The sequence below is a fragment of the Argiope bruennichi genome, chromosome 10, assembly GCF_947563725.1.
Source record: "Argiope bruennichi chromosome 10, qqArgBrue1.1, whole genome shotgun sequence".
Classification (NCBI taxonomy): domain Eukaryota; kingdom Metazoa; phylum Arthropoda; class Arachnida; order Araneae; family Araneidae; genus Argiope; species Argiope bruennichi.
In genome coordinates, this window is record NC_079160.1 from 50,179,561 (window position 1) to 50,197,541 (window position 17,981).

Sequence of the window (17,981 nt, forward strand, 5' to 3'; positions counted from 1 at the left end):
CAACATATTGCTTTGAAACTAGAAACCCCCCGTCTCTCTTTCATGTAGAATTTTGATTAGATTTGAAGCTTTCTTTCTTATATAATCAATAAATACAAATGATAATAATGAATATAAAGAAAATGTTATGCTTTCGTGTTTTAAATACTAATTATTTTTTACAATCTAATATATAAAAATAAATTTTTGCTTGTTCGTATTTTATGTGTTGCTGTACCGTTCATCCGATGGCGATAAAATTTTATCAACATATTGCTTTGAAACTAGAAACCTAGGACCCTGTTTTTCACATGGCCAGTTGTATGATGATTGCACACGATGTTGTTGTGTTGGTTTATTGGCGCAAGAGCCATTTTTGGCTATATTGGTTGCACACGAGCCGGACAACCAAGAAATTTATTTGTTTTTGCTGAAGACAGAAAAAACAAAAAATATTATCTATTGAAGTACTACAAAAAATATTGTCTAGATATACTTGAATAATAAAGTCAAAAAACAGAATAAATATTAGTTATACTTCTCTTTTATATATTATTCAATTTCAATGAATGTATTCATTGCCGAAATGAAAATAATATCATTTTTTCTATCATTCCTAATTAAACAAGATCGCTATTTCGATATTTCCAAAATTATTTTTTCTGCGAAGCAACGCGCCGCCTACCAGCTAGTTCATTATAAAAATCATTTTTTTTACTTTTTAGTATACAAAAATTGTTGCAAAAACAATTATATGGCTATATAAATGGTTTGTTTTTCACCTTTTAATCATACATTTATTATTATTGATAAGTGATTAATTTGTTTAAATTAAATTTATTTAGTTAAGAACAAGAACTATAAAACTAAACATTTAAAACAAAATATGAATGTAATTCATAATGAAATATGAAACATCCTCTGTATTCTGTTTTTGAGGCAAAAATATGCATGTGTTTATTGCTTCTGAAACTTTTCAGTTTAGAAGTTTTTCGTTGATCATTCTTTATTTTTACTTTAAATTAAACCATTGCAAAAACAATTTTACACAACCATATAAATGATTTGTAACCATAATGGTTTTTATATTTCGTAATATTCGTTTAATAGGTTAATCATTAAATTGTAACAGACATTGCTGCTGCTTTATTTAAATAACCTTACACTTGTTCATGGACATTTTTAAAGTAATAGAAATCTCATGACACTAGAGTGATATAAAAGTGTAACTTCTCTTTCTTTATTTTCATATAACGGTCTATATTTTTCAATTTGTATTTATATTTATTCATTATTTAACACAAGAATGTCAAGGCGATAAAGAAAATGAAAATCGGGAACATAAATAATTATGTAAGGCAGAACATATCGCCACTCAGAAAATATATTCCATGGTTTAAATCTAATATTTAACAAATTGAATAAACACAAAGCTAAATTAAAGAATATTTGAAAAGGCAACGTTAACTCTTGACAAAAGACAAAAAAAAAAAAAAAGCTTAAGTAAATACGTTAATCTTATTCAATTTCTAGTCAGTTATATAATATAAAAATTATACTACAACAAAGAAGGCGAAAAGTTTACGAAAAGTCCCGAAGGTCACATTTTAATATCAAAAGAATATTCATTAAGGGAATAAATAATGTCGCCAAGACGGAGAAACTCAGACGATTTTAAGACGATACGAAAATTCACTCACGTATAAACTATTCTTGACGACAGTAAATAATAATTACAGCTTTCAGGTAACCCAACCAATTGCAGGGTCGGTTTGGAAATTCTATTTATAATTCCTTTCAATAAGAACAAAAATAAATAAAAAAATAACATATCTGAGGAGAAAAAAAAATTAGAACGTGGATTGATTGAAACTGCATTCAATTTCGTTGGTTCAAGATTTTAATTGATTCCTCAACGTAACGCTCTACTAAGCATAACATCAACACATCTTATCCGCTCACAGGAAATTTGTAGAGAACCTTTTTGAATTCCTAAAGCAAGGAAATTCGTTTTATTCAATTCGGTGATTATTTCCCCTTTCTATTTGAGAATTCGAGCGCAAATGAAACTGGTAAATAAATTTAAAGGCAGATAAGTTAAGCTGATATAAAAAGAACATTTTCTGATACAGAATATAAACGAGCTTTGTTTTATAGCAAGCACTGCATGATCTTCGAAAGGCAGGAAATTAAATGCTAATGAGTAAGCAGAAATCTCTAAGTCATCAAAAAGATTACTTAATCCAATTAATATACAATATTAAAAATATTATATGGATTAAAAATTTACTAACAGAAACCGTTATATTTCGGATACATTTTATTAATATTTTCACTGTAGAGGGCCAAGATTCTTTATAGCTTCATTGTGAGGTAAATGAAAATAGACGAGTTTCAGGAACAGTTATTTAATTATTTTCTAAGTTCCACATCTCACAAGACAACACGAACACGAAAATAAACGACACTCGATTAGAACACAATCTACTAATGACCTCCAAGAAGGATCATGGGAAATATACCTTGAAGTTAATATGGTAACGCCATCTGTTGTATCAAAAGATAAGGTAGTAGAGTTATGTAAACGTTACAATATTAAATTGAGTATTAATGTTTATTAATATTCAATTAATAAACATAGATATTCCTTCATTTAAATTAAATTATGTTTATTTATATTTCTTTTAAATATTAAATAGTGTACTCACTGCATTTGAAATTTTTAAGCAAAAAAATCTATCATTACCAGATGCTTGGTTAAATATGAATTCTTACACATTCAAAAATGCTAAAAAAGAGTAACTTCTCAGGTTGTGTAATTAAAATTGCTCAAATTATGTTAGTGATATAATATGATGTTTCATAACTTAACACAACATTTCATAACTTATGTTCCTGTTTTTTTTAACTATTATTTTTCCCCCTTATATAATTATTGACATACTATGTACAAATCTTATAATTTTTCAGGCTGGCAAACAGTATCTTTTTCTATTTTCTTTGCTTGTATCAACCCCTAAAAAATATTAATGATAAAGATAAAATAGTTATATGGAAAATGACCTTGATCGGTTTCTGTAACGTCCTCTTCTTTTACATCCGAAGTTTTCTTACTTTCGTCCTCCCCTGTTTCAGAATTTTCATTCTCAGTGTTCTCAGAAGGTGTAGATGTCGTATTATTATTGTTGCTGTCATTCTGGGGCTCATCAGTTTCCTCTTTCTTGACAACAGGTTTTTTCACACAGGGTGCGATAATTCCGTGATTCCATTCTACCTCATCTGTAATCCAGCTGACAAGATCATCCAGTTTAAGCACCACACGATCGGAAGCCACAAGAACTTCATCCTGAAAAAGAAAAGAAAATGACATCAAGTTAAAAGGTTGCGATTTCTTTTATTTTTAAATAAAAATTAGTCCTTTCAAATCATTCACAGTGAATTCTATTAAATTTTTTACGATATTGACATATTGTTTGATTTTTTTTAGAAATAATTTTTAGATGACATCAAAAATTAAATGAAAATCGAATATTTTAAATACTATGGTGTAACGCATTTTCGAGAAAAAATTTAAATAAATTCAAAATAACCAATTAATGGTAATTGCTAAATTAATTTAGTATTAATTAATTGGTAGTAACTTATTAATTTGTATCATAAAAAAATTTATTAGCTTTATTATATTTAAGTTATCAAAAAATTTGACGATAAAATAGAACGCTGAAGCAAAATATAATGTAGTTTTTGCAGCCATATTTATATATTTATTCGTCCCATAAAATTAAATATATCATCATACTTTACAGATCAAAAGATTCCATTTGTTATTCCATAAAAAAACACTTCAAAATCATAACGTTAAAAGAATAAATAGAAAAAATATTTTGAATAAAAGATCTGAATTCTTAAAATTTAGGTTGATGCAAATTCAGATTGTGTATTTATCAAATGCAGAATATATAAAAAAGAATTTCACATTAAAAAAAATCTGTAATTTTTGCTAGAAGTATGTATTAACTCTATCAATTAATTTTGCATTATATAAATATCGCACTTATTAAAAAAATTCTTATGAGCTTGTTCAGGAGCAAAAACGAAAAGAAGAACGTATTCTAGCTTTATGATTAATTAATTTTATATTTAGTTATGCATAACGGAAAAAAAGAGTGATTTATTAGGAAATGTATTTGGAAAGAATAAAATTGCTTTAAGTTGAAGATTGTATTTTTCAAAAATAAAAAAAGCGAAAGAAAAAAAAAAGAAAGAAAGAAAGGAAGAAAGAAAAGCAATTTGTGGAAAACTCAAATATCGTCAGGAAAAGAATTCAAAAAGTTTAATACAAAAATAAAAAAAAAGAAAGATTAAACAATATAATCGTAATCGTGGAAAGAATAAGACGATGAAAAATGCAGCAGACGACCAAATTAAAAACAAAGAAACTACAATTCTCTCTTCAAAATAAAAATTCCCGCCTCTTTTTCCTTCTCTTTCATTAAAAACGTTTCTGTTTCTTTATCATTATTCTCTTTTTAGCCAGTTAATTACAAAATATGCATATATCACGGAGGAGTTAAAATCCCGCAGGCGAAGTTTTAAAAAAACTCTTTTCCTGAACTTTATAATTATCTTTTGACGCATTAAACAATAAGTAATTAGTTTTAGACGTTATCAACAATACAGAAGTGCACGGCCATGCATGCTAATGCCGACGAGGCAGATAATGTCAAATTAATTACGCACACCGTTCCCCGGGCAGTGAGAATTTAATCTTCGCAGGGGAAAGCATCTTTTCTAATCTTTGAACACATTTTCTGGGGATAAAATGGAGCGAAATGGGGAAGCTAAGAGACAATTTAGTTTCATTCTGATAATATAAGTTTTATTACTATCTCGTTGATCTCGTAGTTCATTTATTTCCTAAACAATCTTTTGGCTCGTCCAGAACATTTATAACCATGGGAGTAAAAAAAAAAAAAATTGTATTGCCATTTAAATGTAATGAGAAAAGAATTTTATTTTTCAAAAAAATAAATAATATGTTCTATCTTTTTAGGGATAAATTTTCTTCCGATTAATTAAAACTGCAAGAAAGCATTGAATAGAACAATAAAAAAAATCAATTCCCATTGTAATTTCTATCAAAAATGTTATTGTATATTTGTTTATAAGAAATCTTTCCAAATTTTATTTCCTGTAATAAAATTTTATCGGTTATAAAACTACATGCTAATTTTCCGCTGAAATTGTTTTCAGTAGTATAAACTACTTTAAATAAATAAATAAAAAATTTTTAAAAAATTCGGTAAGAATTAAAAAAAAAAAAGATTTTAATGATTTTACTGCATACAGAATTTATGTAATTATCTATTTTTTTCTAACTGAAGTTAATAATTGATTCGCAAAAATATTCATAAATTTGTAAATTTACAAATAATTTCCACTATAAATTAAATTTGAAGCATGAAAAAGACATATTTTTCAGCAACTTTCTTAAACAGACTTTTTTTTAACGAAGTATTTAAAAGTCGTTAATTATTTCACAGATTTCAAATTGCATTATGCAATATCTTCATTCCTGCAACTTCTTTCAAGCTAATACAAATTTTTGAAATGCAGAATCCATTTAATATTCTTTGTCTTAAGAATATTAAATGCTTTTTTAAGAATAATAACTATAATTCCATTGTTTAAAAGAATGGAATTATAGAATTTTCTATAAAAAAAAGAATGAAATTATAGAATTTTCTAAAAAATAAAATGTTTTATAATTACAATGTTATTAAATTAATGTGCAATGTCTACAAATTAATTCGTAAATATCCTTTTAGGGAGGTTGCTCACAGCATTATTTGACTAAAAAGTACAAGTATAATCAAATAAAATATTTAAAATATATTATAACTGTAAAATAATTTACAAAAATATATTATAGCTTTAAAAGCAATCTCAGGTATGATATCAACAGCAGATATATAATCTGGATGACCAGCAATTACAATTAACACTTCTTTTTATCAAAATAAAAATAATAATTGAAAATTAAAAACTTCCTTTTAAGTGACATAGTTAAAGTTAACTAAAATTAGCATGTCTAATGACAAAAAAAAAAAAAAAAAAAATCGAAGCTTCAAATGGTTTAGAAACCACGCAGGCAAAAACTCCCAACTTTTTGGAGTGCATTGATTTAATCCCCTATTTACACCGCAGAGCCTAAAGGGATATCTAACACACTTCAATAACACACAGCTCAAATCTAAGTTACAACACAAAAGATGAGGGAGTGAAAAAATTAGTTCGAAAAAGAGCGGGGGAAACGCTAATCGTAACTGAAGCGAAATTATTCATCATTTACTTTTTTTTCGCCTAGCCTCCGATTTCCTTATAAAAGTTCTTTACGAGAAAATAAACAACTACAGCGAAAAGTATTTTTCCTTCTAGCACACTGCTTTCCCCTTAACTTTTTTTTTTTTTTTTGTTATAATTTTACTGAGTTTGAGGGAGGGGAGAAACGGTTTTGCGCGGAGGAAAGATTTGATTCAGGTTCTTTGGCAATTCGCCAAGGTTGTCATGGCAACTGTGAAGCTCATCTTGACAGTCACGATGTTGGTTTTCACCAAAGAGCAGTAAGATAAGCAAGACCGTTAAAGAAGACGGGAGGGGAGGATTGGGGTAGATCTCCGCATTAAAAGGATTCTAAAGAGGGATAAAGAGGAAAAATGTTTACAAGGCATTTTCTGACGAATGCATTTTTAAGAAATGTCAACTTTCTTCTACAAAAAATTCAGTTTTTCAAAAGGATGATTTTTTTAAATATCATTTTTACACTCCAGCATTCTTATTTCTTTCCTCTCAATTACAATTTTCATAGTAATAAAACACGTTAAAAATGAAAAAAAAAAAAAAAATGCTTTCAAAAAGTGTTAAGTGTGATTCAACTAAATATATTATTTATTTTATTGTATTTATTGCAAATAATAATTTGTAGTTATTTTTTTTTAATTTCATGTAAAAGTATTAAATAAACTTTTCTTCATTTCAACATTTATTAAAATTTTTGTAGATTTCTTTCAGAGGTTGATAACGAGTTTATATTTTTTTTTATTCTCTATGACGAGAAAAGAAAGGATATTAAATTAACAAAATGAAAGATTTTGCCAATTTTTCTCTTAATCTATGCTAGAAAGAAATAAATGCCATATAATAAATTTTTAATTTCCAAAAATGTTCATGGTTTTGAAAATAAATTCGTATGCATGACGCATGATGCTCACTACTGAAATAGCCTGAATTGATAAACGTTTTTTCGCTTAGTAATGAAAAGGTAACACTTGTTTATTAAGGCGGTAATCTCTAAAATAAATATTAGAGTGTTAAATTTTATTTTATGATATAATACATGATAAAAAAAATTTGTGATGAAGGTTTTTTTTTCAAGTCACCAATAATCCGTTACAACTTTATGTATTGTACGAGTTAAAAAAGATGAGTAATATGTAAAATCTACATGCCAAACAAAATAAATTGTTTTTCTCATTAAAAAATAATTAAAATAAATGAATCTCAATCTATTTGAAATTAAATTCCAGATCAGAAAGCAAGGAAGAAATACTATTAAAAAAATTATAGTATCATATATCTGGTGCAAAAGAAACTATGAGAATAATTTTATTACTATATTTTAAAAAGTTAGGCTTTATGAGAACGATTAAATTATCAAATTATAATCAATCATGTAAAACTTTCGCAATTAATTTGTTTCAATTATTTACAGTAATAATCATTATAATTTATCAATTAATTTCGTCAAGAAATGATTTTAAAATTCAAGCTCCTCGACATTCGAAAATAATGTCCAGAAAAATAATGTAGAAAGGAGAAACAAGCTGGTTTTCGAAAGATTAGTATGAGAATACCAAACTAGATGGCGCCATATGTTTGAGATTTGGAAGAATGAAACTTCAGTCTTATTTTATTTATACATCACATAATAAAGGTTAACTAATTGTACTGTAAAAAACATTTAAGCATATCATAAAAAAATTATTCATGGATATTAATTATGTTCGTGTTCAGAAAAATCTTTTAATATTTAAAATAAAATAGGAGAAAATATTGATTTTAAAAGATTAGATATTTAAGGAAAATGCGATACTTTGCATTAATATAGAAATTGATTATCCCAAACAATAACATTAAAAATGAAAATGCTTATTCGGAATTTTTTCAAAAAGACTAATTATGTTAAAAATAACCATATTTTTAATATAATTAGCATAAAATCTGACAAAGATCCATAATAATTTATATCAAAACTCCCCAATAAAGAAGTTAGAGGGCGGAAAAAAATGCAATTCCAAATGTAGTTTTTTTTCCTGATTATAAGAATAAATATACCTAATCACAGTTTTGCTACAGAGATATAAATGTAGTATTATTTCATATTTTCTAATGGTCAATTAAATTTTCACACTTTTTTAAGGTTTATTTTATTAATTAAATTATAATTCTCACCATTTCTGGCTATTTATGCAATAGAAATAAAAATAGAGAACAAAAAGAAAATCAGAATTCTAAACACATAATTTTTTACAGCTATATCCTCTATTAAAATCTCTATCTTTATATACACGTACCTTTAAAAAAGTTGAAAAAGAAATAAAAATCTGATTCGAATCAGGAACTTGTACAACATTAGAGAGAAGAAAACTCTCAATTTTTCGAGGTCAAACATTAAAAGAATAAGAACAAAATTAAATAAGGAAGGGGAAAATGACAAAATAAATAAATAAATAAAATAAAACTTTTCTAGTCCGCGGTTTGGATTAAGGTTAAACCCAGTCAACCGTGGTAGGAAAGTGAGAATCGTGAAGAAACTGTTGAGAGGCCCAGGAAGGGAAAAAGGGTGGTGTGCTTTTAAAGTCGGAGAACAATTAACCTAACAAGACAAAAGAGGCATTGACGATGATGATAGAAGGGCTTACATAAACAATGAAAATAAATAGAAAACGTTAGGCGAATTATTCTATTCCAACTAAAGTTCGTTTTTATTTTGCAGAAAGGGTAACAAAGCAATTCGGGTGTGTTACTTTCTCTGTTCATTCAACGCATTTCAATTCGGAGTGGCAGTTAAATTTATTCACCGTCCGGAGAATGACTAATGCAAATTTCAAGAAGGAAAAGGCAATTGTAGTCATAGTTATTATTTTCGCGCTAAAAACAGAACAGCATAAAAATTTAACGGAAATGCTTTATTTGGAATTAAAAAAAATTACTTGCAAGAAACTAATCACACATATTTTTTTTTTTTTTTTCAGAATTTGACAGTAATTTCCATTTGATTTGTTAATATCGTTTGCAACTAAATTCGTTTTAATGAATTAAGCATTTTAATTTTAGCAGTTTACTAAAATGTTAAATTTTAAAAAAAAGCAAAAAATATGCATTCTATTTAAAATTTGTAAGAGGCATTTCTGTTCTAAAATAATTTTGTAAGTTATAGAAGGCCTTCCATTGGAGAATTTTATTTTGAGCAACCAGAAAAAAAAAAATGCTTGGTAGAAATTTCATTTTTAGTAATAAGAGTTTTAAAAAAATAAAACAAGGAAAAGCATGTGACACTAATCTCATCCACACTTTCACAGTTCTAATGAAAATGTTCTGTATATACATATTCAATAGATATCTAATCTTTTACTTTTATAATTCATAAATAATATTTATTATACAGAAGTAATGTTTTCGTTTGCTCTATAGTATTTTACATACAATTTCAAAAATATTTTTGTCCAATAATAATTAGATTTATTTATATGATTTCATCAAGGCAGGATTACGACTTCTTAGGGCCCTTAAGTAATGTAAATATACAGGCCCCTTTTTTCCATCCAAACTTTCATAAACAAATATATATATTTTTTTATCGATTCTAATTTAATTTTTAAATAAGTAGCTTTCAGTAGCAAATTTTGTCAAACAAAAAAAACAAAACACTCATTTATAGATCATTTTCAGATGAATTCATTAAATCATGTATTAAAAAATGCACAGTTGGAATTTAAAAGTAATTTTAAACAAAATAGAACAATAGTAATTTTGAACAAAACGTTTCTTAGTTCAATTCTAATAATATTTCATAGCATCGACGAAAAAATTTTTTTAATTATAAAGCGAAATTATTAGCTTTATAATATAAATTGTAATTATTATTTTATTTAAATTTTGGGCTATTTTTTCTTTGAAAAATTACAACGTAATATAATATCAAACGTATCCATGGCAATTAATTAGGAATGATACTAGAATAAGTTCGATCACACATGGTTTTTTAAATGAAATTAATAATTCAGGTTTAAATGAATGAACAATTAAATAATTTTCGAAAGAGTGAAATATTTGAACAGCTCCGCGGTTCTTAAAGTTGTGGGCGCCTAAATAATTGCCTACATTATTTAGATACTAATCCTGCCTTGATGTGTGTAATGTGAAAAATGAAAAAATAAAAAGAATATAAAAATTGTTAAAATCATATGTTCCAGTCTTCGCTGAATGAAAATATTACAGAAATTCAGTTATTTTCACAAGTATTTGAATTGTTATATTTTTTAAAAATTAGAGCAATGAAACCACAATTTCATGAATAATAATTATCTTTTGCTGTTGTGGTGATAATGATGCTAACTATAAGGCATTCTGATAACATACAAATATTGTAGAAATTGTCAAATTTAACATAATGCTGAGATTTTAAAAAGCAATAAACAATTTTATCGATATAAAATAATAAATATAAAAAATAAAATAAATGCTTTAAAAAATTTGTCATTTAAAACCTCTTTGATTAGAAAATCTATATTCATTATTCCGAAAACTTTAGCCACGGTTATTTTCCATTCCTTATTATTTAACTAAAAATTAAAACACGAATCTGTTCCTCAACTTTTACTTTAGCAGTTATTAAATTCCTAAAACCGGTCGTCACGATGGAACATAAGATCTCAGCGTAGCGACAAGGAAAAAGCAATTATTTCAACTTATAAAAGCTTACTGCTAATTTTGTTTTTTCTTTCTCTTTCTTTTCGCGAGTAATTCGTATCCGCTGTAGCGTGCGCACCTGTCATTTTGCCAGAAGGACAACTTTGTAATTAAAGCTCGCAAGACTTTATATTAATGAAGTTACGACATTTTAAACTGCTGCTAACACTGACTTCAATTTCCGAATAAAGCGATCGGATGCATTCATTTGGAGCTCATTATATTTAGTGTTGCTACAACACAGCTAAATAAAAAAATAATGTCAAATAAATAAAATGGAATGGTCATAAAAGAAAAATTCAACATCAGAAATGAATCCTTACGTAGAACGATACTGATTTGTTCTTTACATCTTCCTAAATATTGTTTAGAATAAATGTTAGTTTGCTAATATTTTCCTAGCAGATAATTGTGAATTAATTATTTCCAATTCGCTTAGAATTTCACCTGATTCGGTATTTTATTGGCATTATTTAATATGTTTGCTATTTATACTAATAAACATTTTATTGAACAATTTGTCTAAAATTTGAAACAGAAAAGGAATATTTTTGTACTATCAGAAGCAAAGCAATTTAAGCTTGTTTAATAATCAGGTTACACATAATCTGCAACACACTGCTTTCAAGAATTAATAGAGTACAGAAGTGGACTGATAAATTAAGATAAAATTAAATTAATAATTATGGGAAAAAAACGAATATCTTCCAATGTTTCAAATCCTAATTACAAGACAGGTTATTCAAATTGTTTCGTTTCAAAATAATTTTCTGAAATAGTGAATAACTTTTAACTCGCAAAACTCGCATCATTTTAAAATTAAAAACCAAAGAATAACAAATAAATTATGTTAAAATTATAAAAAAGTAAAGTGAAGTACTTAATTTTTTTTAACAGCGTATACATTCTATTTTTAGAAAAGAATTATCATTTGTTGAATATCCATATACAAGATGAGTTATTTTCGCCTTAAAAAGAAACACACAAGTAAAATCTAAAAGCAAAATTAATTTACCTTAATCAATTTTACTGAAAATAGATTATTAACGAATAATTGCTCATCATATAAAATCGAACAAAAAAAAACGTATTATCAATTTTTCAAACGATTACAAAGTTTATTTATTTTTTCTTACATTAAAATGTTCTGAAAGATTAAACATTAACAATGCTCAAAATTAAATACAACAATCTACCCAAAATACGAAATCTAAAGCAAGATTAGTGCTCCAATAAAAATTGAAGCTACCTTTTAACAATTTTTCTTAAAACGAAGTCATAACAAGTTATTGAGAACTCGTCAAAATTGCACTTTGTGTAAATGGCATGACGCAGGCAACCGATTTAGAAGCGCCGTTGCTATGGTAACAAAGGCTAGAGAATAAAAGGCAGCACAAAGAAGTTTCTATTCTTGAAACAAATTTTTCTGGAATATAATTACGAGAGAAGACGTAATAGAACGATCGTTTCGGGTAAATGACTATATGCACCAATTTGGGATATTAAGCTTTAGTATACATTAGTTAAATTAATGTTTAATGAATTTAGGTCCAATAAACGGCTAACTTTAAAAATCTGCAATAATCACTTTTTTTTTTATTCAAAAGGGAAATATTTTGTGATGTTAGGGGTTTTAAACAAAAATGTTTTAACAAGTAGTTTTCAAATAAGTTTTTTTTTTTAACTTATTTTGCACCAAAATTTTGCGCTTGGATGCACAAAACAATTTTACTCTTGGAACAAATTTTTTTTTAATATAATTAGGAAAGATGATGTAATAAAACGATCGTTTTTGGGTAAATGGTTACAGTGCATCAATTTTGGATATTAGGCTTTAGTTACATTTATTAAATTATTGAATTTAGGTTCAATAAATGGTTAATTTTAGATACCTGAAACGGTTACTAATTTATTCAAAAACATATTTTGTGATGTCAGAGGATTAAAATTAAGATTTTTGAGCAAGTAGTTTTCAAATAAGTATTAATAAATTAATTTACATTAAAATTATCATTTTTTGAAATAAAAATTTCAACTTACGAATAAAATTTGTTAAATACTGAAATAAAATCGGAAAGTTGGTTTCCGCAGGGGAAGAAATCAATATCAAGCCAAACGATAAAAAAATGATTAAAGAAACGAAAATTTAAAAACTTTTCAAAAAATATTTTTCTAAATATTTAAAATATGAACATACACAAAATAAATATTCTTTAACTAAATAAGTTTTTTTAAAAAAAATTAATATAATTTAATTATTAAACTATATTGAAATTAATATATTTTAATTATTAATGAAAGATGACATTTCGAATCATCTAACAAAATTTTGAAAATATTTATTCATTTTCATCAATGATGTATAAATAAATACATTGTTGGTTAAAAAAGTAAAAACTTATTTGAAGCGCATTTAAAATAGACAACAGGTTAAAAATAAAAATTACGTCGCCACAAAATCGCTTCCTCAATAATAAACTCTTTAATGCACTTCCACCACAACATTTGACGTAATGATTCATAAGCATTTCCAGAATTCTGAAGGTCATTACGATAGCTCGAAATTGACATTAAAAACTCGAACGCATGATACTATTCTGAACAAAATATTACAACCCAATGAGGCAATAAAATGTTTCGTTTTCTGGTTTATTTGGATTTCTATAAGGTTTCCTAAGAGATCCCTTGAGGGGAAATTCAACTTTTCTTTTACGCTTTCATCCTCCCCACTCCCTCTCACTTCTATATCCTTCCCTTTTCATCTAAACGTAGCTTCTATCTTTGTTCTTCGGCAGAACTACTCATATATTACATGAGCCTGGTTTCCAGAAGAAAAATTTTTTGTTCCCGAAATCCTTCCCCTCCTTCATTTTCTTCCACCCTCCCTTCCTCTTAGTTTTATTTGCTTGCAGGGGTGAAACCGAAATGCATCGAAGACTTTTTTTTTTTTTCCCATTTCATTTCATTTCATCATCACTTTTACCAGAGGAAATAAAGTAATTATATAAATATATATTGTATAAAGACATATATATTGCGAAGATTTTAATTGCAGTTGATTTTGAATTCTACATGTTTAATTTTTAAACCCTTTGAGGTCTGCGATTAAATTTAACTGTTTTTTTCATTAAAATGAAATTTTAATAATTAATATATTTTTTTTAAAAAAATCCAGGTATTTTTGTCCCTTTTCTAGATTTTCATGTGCATTTCTATTTTAGATGAAATACAATCAATAATTTTTTTAAGTAAATAATAATAAATAATAATATTGAAAGTAAATAATAATAAATGAATAAATAAAAATTGCAATTTTTCTAATTTAATTATTTATATATTCTTATTAAATTATTTATATTTAGAAATCTATTCAATTCTTAAAGGCATGCATGCATGTTTGTTTGTTTCATTTGGATTTTCAATTCCTTATAAATTTTTTTAATAGAAATTATTTGCTAAACATGAAGGAGAAATAAAAATAACGCAAAATATATTTCTTCATCCTTTAGAGATCAATATGTTACTTTCTTCCATATTACTTTCGTTTTCGTTCTAAAGTTCCAAAAATTCCAATTGATACATTTTGTCATAATTTCCGAGAAAATATCAAACTGTTTAAAAATAAAAATATCTGGCAATGTTTCATTCAATATGAAAATATATGTATGCAGTATAATGCATTACATTTATTCATTTGCTATGGTATTCATCCAATTCAACCTTTCTCGGATTCAAACTGCATTTAATCCTTCAATTATATGTTAACACCTACGGAAAGGAAGAGATCTTCGGTGCTAAGAAATGATTATTCAAATCGTCTAAGACGATTAATTTCACTCTTCAAAATAAAAGACTTTACCAACAAATTCCAAATTTAAACCGCCTTACGCATACTTGATAGAAATCTAACCCGATACAGTTTAATTTCTTTTTAGAATAGAAGCAACCATTCACTCTATAACTGGCTGCAGAGTTTAATCAATCACGGCTTCCATTTTATTGAAAAGGCCTTCGTTAAAATCGACGCTGGAGTTGTTTAAAAAGAATAAATAAGTTATGATGGAGGAGAATTCGGCCGAGTCTAAGGCTCCCCGCCAGCATATTCCGAACTAGTAGTAGATGGTACCTATAAAGAATGTTTCAACTATGATGGAAGACATTTTTATTGATTTTGTAATCTATCAGGTGAATGTTTTGAAAGGGGAGAAAGAATGCAGGCGAGACAAATTGGCGTCTTATCGCTCCTGATAATCGCTTTTTTTCTCGCCAACACACAGAAAGTGATTTATGTTTGAAATATCGTCTGCTTTCACATGAATCTATCTTTGTACTATGCAAATATCAACTCCCTCAGAACTTAATATTTCAAAAGTTTTAGATGGAAGACAAAAGGTAAAATCATTTTTATCAGATGATGGTTAAATATTTGAATGCATGAAAGCTAAGCAAAATAGATACAAATATTTTGAAAGAAAAATAATTCCTTTTATCAAAGTATTACCAGGAAGAAAAAATTTTATGTGGCAATAACTTAGATAGAATTAAAACTATATTAAATGTCTAATACGCTAAATATAAGTGGTCATTAAATCACTTACATATGACTTACACATACTTAAATATTAAGATTTTTCATATTTCCTTATTGATTACAAAGTTGCTTTTTAATTATTCAGTTTTAAATTTTTTTAAAAAAATGGATCAAAAACTTTATAATTTTACTACTTTTCATTCGAATAAAGCAAAGAAAATAAGACAAAAACAAACTTCTTTATAAAAAATACTGCATAGAAAATATTTGGTATTCAACAGTACGATCATGAAAAAGCTCCTCTTTGGTTAGAACAGAATAAGATTTATTTTCCAAAATGTACTAAATTATAATAAGCATGGAGATCTTTAAAAGAATAGAGATATTTCAAAGCAATAAATTTCTCAAACTCATGGTTATATCATTCGTAAAATCTTAGTAACACAAAGAGACCAAATAATTAGTCATCTGTTTCCATACAGTTTAATATATTCATTAGTCTTGAACTATAAATGATTTATTTTATATTATGTAAAGTACTGTAAGCGCATTTTATCATAATAAAGAATAATAGAAAAGTTGCAACTGATTTATTTGCAAAGATCATTCATTATATTTGTCCACATTATATGAAATTTATGTAATTAAAATCTTATTTTTCAATTAGTATAGCTACTAATAACTTTCAAAGAATGTGTTATAATTATTTAAATTTTAAAAATATGATTATTAGTTATTTATATTTTGAAATCATAAGTCTATTCTTTTATTCTTCAATTGTTATATTAAAAAATAGCACTCATTTCATTAAAAAATTTAATTCAACTGAGAGAACAAAGTATAATTTAAATAAAATGAATGTAAAAACTAGTGCAAAAAAAATTGAATTCATTTCAGGTAAACATTTTCCAAAATGGGAGGCGGGGGTTCTAATTGAAAACGATTCCAGATTATCAAATAAAATTCCTTTATCTTTTATAAATATAGAAAATGAGCACTGAAATAGGTATAAATTACCTGCAACATATTAAACTGATACACATTTTCTATACTGATTATACTATACTGATACACATACAAGTTATTTTAAAAATATGAGAAGAAAGAAGAAAAATTTATACATTAATAAATAAATCAATAGCTCATAATTTTAATAAACCTGATTGAATAAACTAAAAGCACAGGAGGATTTAAATTCAAACTCTATACAGTTTCAATGATATTTAATAAACAAAAAATACCAGTTACTTCAAATATAAATAAATAATACTGTTAAACCAGTTATTAAAAAAAAAAAAGAAATTTCTTCTATAAAACTTTTAAAAAAAATTGCAATATTAATTTTTAAAAATAAAAGTTTTAATATTTCATTTAGATTTTTCAACAGTAATCTGGACAATTTAAATTTAATGACAGTAATAACTAGGTTAGTTTACAAATAAAAAATAAGAATTAATGACAATTGTTATGCCGGTTAGAATACCCAGCACACTTCAAGTTCTTGGAATATTTAAAATCAAAGCACGTACGAAAACGGAAAAATGTGTCACCAATTTAATACAGCAGATGTAAATCAAATAACCTCTTCTGCGAAACTGGGCGACCTAAGAGAACAAAGAGCGCCATTCTAGCATGACGTCTAAACAAAATCAAGACAGCATCTGAACATACGAATTTTATACAGTAGAGTACAATATTAACTGCAACAAAAGAAAAATTACTGAACTGAAACCATTCTGAATTAAGTTGCAAACGATTTTTTAAAGCTCGAAATTAGTAAACAGCGGAACGAGTTATTGCTTTTTAATGAAGATATTTATTTTTTCTGCGAAATGTAAACAATGAGTCACAAATATTTCTGACAAATAATAAAATTTTAATATTTTTTTTTAATTTATTATTGTGGCAGAGTACGTTTATTACATTTCGTAATAAATGAAATTTTGTGATGAGATAGGAGAATGAAAATGAAAACACTGTACACAATTAGATGAAATCATCTGCAGTCAGTAATATAAAAAAACATTTTAAAAGTTTCCTCACAATTTAACTGCATATTTAAAATTCTTTACTAAAGAATTCTACAATGACGCAACTTCTTTTTTCTTTTATTTAAGCTGAAGTAATCTTAAATTTAACTATACCTAATCCTTCTCAAATACTACAACTACTGATTATTATGATTATTATTCAATGGTGTAAAGTTTCAAAGAGAACAAAAAGAGCACAGCACAACTTCCTTCTTTAATTTTGATCTGACCAGTCAGCTCGACCTTCAGTTTCCTAATAGCAGCAAGCATATAGTTGCATGATTTCACAACTTGTTGAAAACTTGGTTTTCACCGATCAGATTACAGTAAATGTATTCTTTCTAAAAAAATCGTCAACAGATAGCGATAACGAGAATATAATTCGCTGTTTTGACAACCCTTTTGATGAG

The 17,981-nt window shown here is 26.3% G+C and overlaps 1 protein-coding gene across 1 annotated transcript in view; it reads right to left on the minus strand.

Moving 5' to 3' along the window:
• The window catches only part of LOC129988082 (AT-rich interactive domain-containing protein 5B-like), a 78,126-nt gene that overhangs the window by 18,345 nt on the left and 41,800 nt on the right, over positions 1 to 17,981 (minus strand). The window contains exon 3 of the mRNA XM_056096201.1: positions 3,043 to 3,325. Coding sequence (XP_055952176.1) covers positions 3,043 to 3,325 — 283 coding nt within the window. The remainder of the gene's footprint in view (positions 1 to 3,042; positions 3,326 to 17,981) is intronic.